This window comes from Trypanosoma cruzi, genomic scaffold (genome assembly GCF_000209065.1).
Source record: "Trypanosoma cruzi strain CL Brener 1047053516727 genomic scaffold, whole genome shotgun sequence".
In the NCBI taxonomy this organism is placed as follows: domain Eukaryota; phylum Euglenozoa; class Kinetoplastea; order Trypanosomatida; family Trypanosomatidae; genus Trypanosoma; species Trypanosoma cruzi.
The window spans coordinates 73,772-81,793 of NW_001849390.1; the positions used below are offsets into that span (position 1 = coordinate 73,772).

General features: G+C 53.6%; 2 protein-coding genes and 2 pseudogenes across 2 annotated transcripts, besides 5 other annotated features; all 4 read right to left on the bottom strand.

Moving 5' to 3' along the window:
- Positions 1 to 8,022: a sequence feature (heterozygous, non-Esmeraldo-like haplotype).
- On the bottom strand, positions 794 to 1,840 carry Tc00.1047053508235.10 (annotated as a pseudogene).
- Positions 2,856 to 2,880: a sequence feature (AT_rich).
- Tc00.1047053508235.20 (mucin TcMUCIII, putative) lies at positions 2,979 to 3,257 on the bottom strand (the record flags this gene model as incomplete). The annotated part of the gene is made up of 1 exon (XM_800317.1): positions 2,979 to 3,257. The coding sequence occupies one exon, from the start codon at positions 3,255 to 3,257 to the stop codon at positions 2,979 to 2,981; it is 279 nt and encodes a 92-aa protein (XP_805410.1).
- Positions 5,080 to 5,145: a sequence feature (A-rich).
- Tc00.1047053508235.30 (mucin TcMUCI, putative) lies at positions 5,402 to 5,854 on the bottom strand (the record flags this gene model as incomplete). Its single annotated transcript, XM_800316.1, has 1 exon — positions 5,402 to 5,854. One exon carries the CDS (start codon positions 5,852 to 5,854, stop codon positions 5,402 to 5,404), a length of 453 nt encoding a protein of 150 aa, XP_805409.1.
- Positions 5,622 to 5,772: a microsatellite.
- Positions 7,230 to 7,262: a microsatellite.
- Tc00.1047053508235.40 lies at positions 7,380 to 8,022 on the bottom strand (annotated as a pseudogene; the record flags this gene model as incomplete).

Sequence of the window (8,022 nt, forward strand, 5' to 3'; positions counted from 1 at the left end):
TTGCAGATCCACCAGGGAGCGCAGAATGCGGCAAGACTCCGTGCGCTCTGTCTCGCTCATCCTTATGCGCTCCTACAAACCGGCTGCGCGTTCTAAAATTAGCCTCTCCAGCTCGTGCACATGCACCACCTCGGCCTTCTGCGCCACCGTGGGACGATCCGCTCTTTCCTGTGGCGTCGCGACCACCACGCCACGCTGCACGTCATTTCGGTGAAGTCCCTTCAGTCGGCGTACCGCCCCACCGCTGCTGCAGCTTTCAGGTCCCACCTGCTCACCAGTCACACCATTACGGTTTTGGCACATCTCCCCTCGCATTTCTTCTTTCAGTTAGGCAATGATTTCGCCAATTGCTATTGACCGTTCGCCTTTTGCCCCCCCCCCCCCCCCCCAAGGCGATCCATCATATCCTGGAGAATAAGGCGTCGGAACTCAACGAGGAGTGGGGCGCCACGCACGATCTCCTCATAAGGCTCGCCGTAATCTCCAGCCTCACGGCGCCCAGCAGAACCCCCACCACTACTCGCCGCCTCTTCCTCATCGTCCTCAATGGGGAATGCCCATATTATCGGCCCGGTTGCTGTTCTTGCACCGCAGGCGTCTTGAGGAAGAATAACAGCAACAGAAGAGGAGCAAGAAAAAGAGAAGCATAAGGGAAAAAAGAACTACACTCACCAATGAATCTGGAGAAAAAAGCTAGGCTTCGTGGCTTAAGCAAATTCGAACGTGTGGGTGGCGTCCCTGCGTCACTAGCAGCAAAAGGAGGCCAAAGACAATATGTAAATAAACAGTTAACAAGAAGGCTGCTTCGTTCGGGGTGCACATGTTGTAATTCCCTCTGCTACTTGCACTCCAGCAACTCTCTCACAAACTGGATGTGGTTTCCACTCCGTGGCCAAAAAATACGGCGTGCCGCGCGCGGTGTCTCGACACTTTTATGGCTTGGAGCGAAAAAGAGAGGAGACGGGTCCTCTTGCTGTAGAGGCGTCACGAGAACCCTGTCACCGCCAGCCACGCATAGCTACCTCCAAAGAGTGCAAAAGGCACTGTAAGGTGCTCTGCGAGCCGCTGCAGCCTCCTCTGCCGGCGCCGCATCTCGCGTTGTGCTTCCTGTTCCTGCAGAGTGGCCGGGTACGGCTGCGCGTGCGTGGTGTCCATCGGGTGTGTTGGTCACTGACTCCGCTATGTGTTGTCGGGGACACCACTGCCGGGCAAATGGCTCTTGCCATTGCCGTTTCTGTTAATCACAGTGAACGCAAGTGGCACCGCCATCCGCGTTGCCTCAGCATCAAGCAGGCGGCGCTCCCCACATCGAGAGGCCCCCACGACCGGTGGGAAATCGGGCCTTTGTGACTGCGGCTCGCCCCGCGTTTTCTGCATGTCGCGATTAAGATTCTCCCCAGGTAAGCTCGCCGTCTCCTCCATTACCTCCAAAAAAGTCATCGTAGTGCCCCGTGAGCAGCTTCGGTTCGTGTGCTGCTGCACGCACCCCATCAGCGCCCACGCCATGAGAGCCCTCAGCGCAGTGGTGCCGTAGTAGTAGACATTGTCGGTGCACTCCCACCTGGTGCAGGTACTCATGGCTTCCCTCAGCTTCATGACATTCCCCCCCAAGCGCTTCTTGTGTGCTGCCAAGGATCACGGCGTCACTCTCAAAATCCGGATCGACCAGCAGAAATTGCTCCCGGTGACTCATCGTCGCCCCCTCGAAGCCTTGCATCTACGCCGGGCGCCTCGTCAACAGCAGCTCTTTCCTCAGTCCCGCCCCAATGGGCATGCCATTCCCGTATTACCTCAGCACGACGCTGCCCTCACGGCCGAAGGGCCGCAGATTCCGCGGTGACTAAGATTCAAGGCATTTTCCCCCCCGTACGCAGAATCCCGCCTCGAGCCTCGCGCCGGTGGTACCGTGCGGCAAAGAGATAGAAACGCCGCGCAAATATTTATTTTATTTTGTTCCGCTCGCACACAGCAGCAAAAGGGAAACAACGGACCAACAACCACGCCGCGAGTAACAAAAAAAAGAATAGACGTTTGTTCATTGCTTTATTCGTCCTCTCCTTCCCTCGACCGCCAACGGCATTCGCTTGCCCCCCGCAATCCACCACGGGCAGGGGCCACACAACGAGCCCACAAAAGAAACACAGAAGAGCTCCACAAACAGACGGTGCTGCGACGCTGCTTGTGTGACAGCAACGCAAAAAGCGGGTGTGCCCCACACAACAGCCTCCAACGCACACAAAACGGGGGAAGGGTGGCGGAGGGAAGTCAGCACCAAAGATCAACAGAAATAGCATGAAGAGGAAACAGCGCACCCTCCATTATACCAGCATCAAATGCCATCGCTCCAGCAAACATCCTCCTCCCCAGACGGGCACACATCGTCACAAACCTCCAAACGCACCGGCCACACGCACGTCCGCCAGCAACACAGCAGCGTCACGTTGGAACGCCACACCTCCACAATGCCTCCAACAGCGCAGGCGCCATCACGACGCAGAGCATGTGCAAAACACCATCACAAACTGTAGAGTCGTCCTGCAAGAGAATGGGAAAAAAAAAAAAGGAGAATGCCGCTAAAGCACACACAGCTAAGCCACAGTATCAAAAGCCAAAAAGCAAACCAGAAGTGCACAAACCATGAGACAGATGGAATCAGTACGAAGGCAAAAGTCGCACAACGCCCCGCACAAAAAACAGAAAAAAAACATCTACGCCCAAGACCCAAAGTGAGCATCCACCCATCCAAAAGTATCCGTCCACGAAAACAGTCGTGTGCGCGTCAAGCATATGAGCGTTTCTGAAACACGTTCAACGTGACGAACGCGGAGAGCAACACGGAGCTCACAGCAGTATAGATAAAATAAAAATAAATTTAAAAAAGGCAAACCGTAAATTTTTCTCTGATAATACATCGGACCACAATGGACGCGCACATGTCCATGCGGCTGAGTGCTGACACTCATGATTCGCGCCTCGCCTCAGCCCAGAGCGGTGTACGCCAGCGCGGATGCGGTGAGCGCCAGCGGGGCAAACACCCACGCAGAGCTGCTGAGGCTGCCGTCATTCTTATTTGAGGAGGCTTCTGCTTCACCTGAAGAAGCTCCCGATGGAGATGGAGCTTCCCCTGCAGCTGCTTTCTTCTCCGTACCAGAAGGTGGGGTAGAAATAGTAGACCCACCATTCGCTGTCGTGCACGCAGATAGGCAGCAACACAGGGCAAGCGCCAACAGGGCGCACAGCAGACGGCACGTAGCCATTATTGATCGTTGCTATGAATAGCTTGGATGATGTTTAACTTCTTTTGCATTGCGGTGGAGCAGAGGAGAGAATGAAGAGAGATGCATGTTGACGGAGACGCACCCACGCACTTGAGGGTGAAGCGTCGGCAACACAGTTACAGCAAAGCGAAGCGAACCTCCTCAAAGGACGTACAGCTCCAGGAACTGCAGGTGTGCATCGCCAACTTATGCTCGCTCCTTTGCGCGCCGCTTCCTCAAGCCAAAACCCCAACGTGGTGGCTGTTTTGATACAAAAAAAAAAAAAAAAAAGAAACAAGGAGACGCACCCCCCAATGGGGAACAGAGGTGAAACAATAATAATGATAAGAAGGCAAAAGTCACACACCGTCTTCTTCGTTGTCTTCTCTCCGCTCCCTTATATTACTAGGAACTGTGACCAAAACAAGAGCGTCAGCGTAAGCCGCATGATGCCCCCGTCGGCCTCATATACAAGCATGCCATCAATCACTCGTTTGCAAAGGGCGTCTCCTTGATCTTCCATGTACGTTGCTTGGTCTCCGTGTTGACGTAGTAGAGGCGGCCACTATTTGCATCCCTATACTCCTTCCACGTCCCACACACCCGTAGCGCACCTTTTGTTTTTGCAGCGTTCCCTTCCTGCACTTCCTGCTGCTCCCGCTGAGGGGTTGCACCACCCTTCTTCTCTTCAAGAGCCTCGGATGGCGGCTTCCCCCTCGCCTCTTGCGTGGCCGTCTGACTGTTGTATTTCCACCCCGCCTCTCGCTGGCGCGGCTCCTCCCAGTTGCTGCACAACACGCCACCACCTTCTGCCGGTGTCGCTGCGCATGCCTCCGCCGTCTTTGTCGCGGCAGCAGCAGCGGCGGCGGCGGTAACTCCAGGGCAGGGGCTTCGCTCCACAATTGGCCGCGACTCGGTTGTGGCCGCCCATTCTTTTCCTTACGACAACCCCAGGCCACGCCGCCCGTCGCGGAGGACAGCACGCGCAACAAAAAGATCGACACACCGCACAAATGTTTGTTTTATTTTGTTCCGCCCGCACACAGCAGCAAAAGGGAAACAACAGACCAACAAATACGCCGCGAGCAACAAAGAATAGGCGTTCATTCATTACTTTCGCCGTCCCCTCCTTCTGCTGGCCGCCAACGGCATTCGCTTGCCCCCCACAACCCGCCGCAGGCAGGGACCATACAAAGAACCCACAAAAGCACCGCAAACAGACGGTGCTGCGACGCTGCTGGTGTGACAGCAACGCAAAAAGCAGGAGCGCCCCCACACAACAGCCTCCAACACACACAAAACGGGGGAAGGGTGGCGGAGGGAAGTCAGCACCAAAGATCAACAGAAATAGCATGAAGAGGAAACAGTGCGCCCTCCATTATACCAGCATCAAATGCCATCGCACCAGCAAACATCCTCCTCCCCAGATGGGTACGCATCGTCACAAACCTCCAAACACACCGGCCACATGCACGTCCGCCAGCAACACAGCAGCGTCACGTTGGAACGCCACATCCCCACGATGCCTCCACCAGCACCAAATACTCCGTCGCGCAAACACGCAAGCAGGAGCACATCAGCGCGAGCGTCAACAGGCCGCAGAACACACGGCCAGCATCATCACGAACGGTGGAGTCGCCCGACACTGTGAAGTCAACCTGCAAGAGCATGGGAGAGAACAAAGAGAGAAGCGGCCGCTACACCACGCACAGCCACCACACAGTAACAAACGGCAGCACCGCAGCCGCAGCACACACCACGACGCAGATGGAAACAGCACAAGGGCAAAAAAGCACAACGCCCTGCGGAAGAAACAACAACGAAAAAAAAAACAAAAGAAAAGGCAAAAAAATTAACATCAAAAAAAGAAAAAAAAAAAAGAAACAAACCCAAGGCTCCAGTGCGCATGCATCCACCCGCAACTATGTGTGTCCACGCAAACGGTCGTATGTGTGTCATACACATGAGTGTGACTGGGATGCCTGCAACGTGACGGAGGTGGGAAACAAAGCGTAGCACACAGCAGAGCAGCTGAATAAAATGAAAAATATGCAAATTAATCTCTCTTAATTACATCGGACCACAAGAGCCGCGCACAAGTCCCCGTGAATAATTGCTGGCACGCATAGCCCGCGCACACCTCTTTAGCCCAGAGTGGTGTACGCCAGCGCGGACACGGCAAGCACCAGCAAGGAACACACCCACGCAGAGCCGCTGAAGCTGCCGTTAGTACCGCGAGGGATCGACCGTTTGAGTTCATCCTTATTAACTGGTGCTCTAGTAGTCGTCATACTTGGCTCCTCTGTACTAGTAGCCGCAGTTTCTGTTTGTTCCCTTGTCGTGTCCGAAGGTTTAGGTGATTCTGTCGTCGTCGTCGTAGTAGTAGTAGTAGTAGTGGTTGGCGCTTTTGTTGTTGTTGTTGTTGTTGTCGTCGTCGTCGTCGTCGTCGTCGTCGTCGTCGTCGTAGTGGTAGTCGTACTGGTAGTCGTTGTGGTCGTTGTGTCATTTTCTTGTCCACTCGCTGTCACGCACACAGACGGGCAGCAGCACAGGGTAAGCACCAAGAGGGCGCACAGCAGACGGCACGTCATCATCATCGTGAGTGTGGTCGTTCAGTGGTGTGGAGCTGATCTGCACAGTGAGGGACATGGAGAGCAACAGGGGAGACGAGAGGTGCGGCAGACACACACAGAGGGCACACCACATGAGGAGAGGGCAGCAGCCAGGCATGCACCGTACGCCGCACACCAAGCACGACACACACTCCAATCCACGACAGCAGGCACACACACACACAGCCCTGCCGCAACACCAACACACAGATGGAAGAAGGAGAAGCAAACAGGAGCGGCACACAAGGCTCCACCGCATGCACATACGGCGAGAGCGGTCCGTCGTGTCGGCACCCCTCACGGAGGGTACGCACACACACAAGAGGAGGTGCAGCGCACACAGCAACACAAAAGCAAAGTAGCAATAAAAAAGGGGATGATCCCCGCACACCACGTGAATTGTTGGTCCACGGGAAGCGCAGTCACCACTGCAGCAGCAGACGCAAACGCAAGTAAAGACAACAAAAAAAAGAGTGGAGGTGGACTGGTAGACTGCGGTGCTGCTGTCAGTCCCATCGGTTATCCCGTTTGTTAGGGCTTCTAACCGACCGTGTTCTTTTCTTGTGGTTGACAAATTTCTAAATTCAACGTTTTCGGCATCGATAGAAACCGTCCCAACGGCTTCTAACCCATCAGCAGTAGTCTCGAAATTCCCGGGAATAATTGTTCTCTGTGCGCGTGTGGCGGTGTTCCACGAACTCGTGTCTCTACAACAATCTTCCAAACCCTCACGAACGGGCTTTCTCTTTTTTGCTCTTTAGCTCTCAAGGCAGAAATTGGCATTTGATTCCATGTTATTGAAGCCTTTCTGTTAAAAATTTGCTCTGTCGGGCCACCTCCCCGCCGTGTCTCTGTGCATCAGTAACGACACGGACATTTTTTCTTTGTTATTATTGTTGTTCTTGTCGCTCCACCTGGAGGGTTTGCCTCATCTTCTCTGGTTGTTGTCACGTCCCCTCCTGTTGTTTCTTTCCAATCGCCTGGTGACGCATAATGCGGGTATATTCATCAGACTTTACACCCACGCTTCCCCATTTTAATATCACCCGCGTGTATTGGTCTTCCCAGTGGGACAGGATGCGCTGAACACGGTCCTGTGGGGCAAAATCACTTCGGTTGGCGTTGAAATGTCCGCTCCTGCTCCCACTACTACTACTAACACTGGACTGTAAGCCGGAACTAAGTTCCCAACCCTCGCACTGGGAGCAAACGCCCACACCTTTTGTGTCGGATTCTTGTGAATGCGTTTTTGACGGGCAATCTAAGGGTGCCCACTCAACAACCCCAGTGCCCAAGTTTTTCGGCATCCTATCCGTTGGGACAAGAAGGGAGAATGCAGAGCAATCACATAACAACAAAGAAACAAAAACAACAACAACAACAAAAAGAAAAAAACGGAGGTAAATAAGACATTTTGTACGGCCGCTGAGAAATTTTTTTTTTCTTTTTAGGGGTAAGGAAGTGAATCACAACCGCTTCACAACATACACCAGCAACTTACGGTATTTCTCTATACGGCAACATTCTGTCGAAAACGATCTGAGATGACATTGTAAAGTGCCTCCCTATACTCTGCGGCAGGGTAATCCTTCTCATCTGGGAGTGGGAGTGAAACCATGGTAGCTTTGTTAAGTTCCTCCACATCACTTTCTGTGAAGAAGGGAGCAAAATAGGGATGTCGGAGAGCCTCCCGTGCTGTTATGCGCCGCGTAGGATTAAAAACAACAAGTTTGCAGGTAAGGTCCACCGCATCGGGGTCGTACTGGCGCAGGGTTTCATACAAGGGACAGCTTTCGACGGGGGGAAGAGCGTCCACAAGCGGCCATGTTTCACTCGATCCTAAACTCTCCAAATCGCCTGTTGTTGGTTCCCCCACCGCGCTAATGATGAGAGAAAGTTGATGCAGCGTTGAGCTCCCCATAAAAAGTGGTGATGACGTCAAAAGCTCACCCATGATGCAACCAACCGCCCACATGTCCATGGCGGCCGTATAATTCGCCGAGTTAACAAGTATTTCTGGAGCTCTGTACCAGCGAGTGGCGATGTAACCTGTCAGGTCACGGAATGCATCCTCGCCCTGAGACTGTATACACCGCGCAAGACCAAAGTCACCAAGCTTAATACGACAGTCAGAGTTCACAAAGATATTAGCC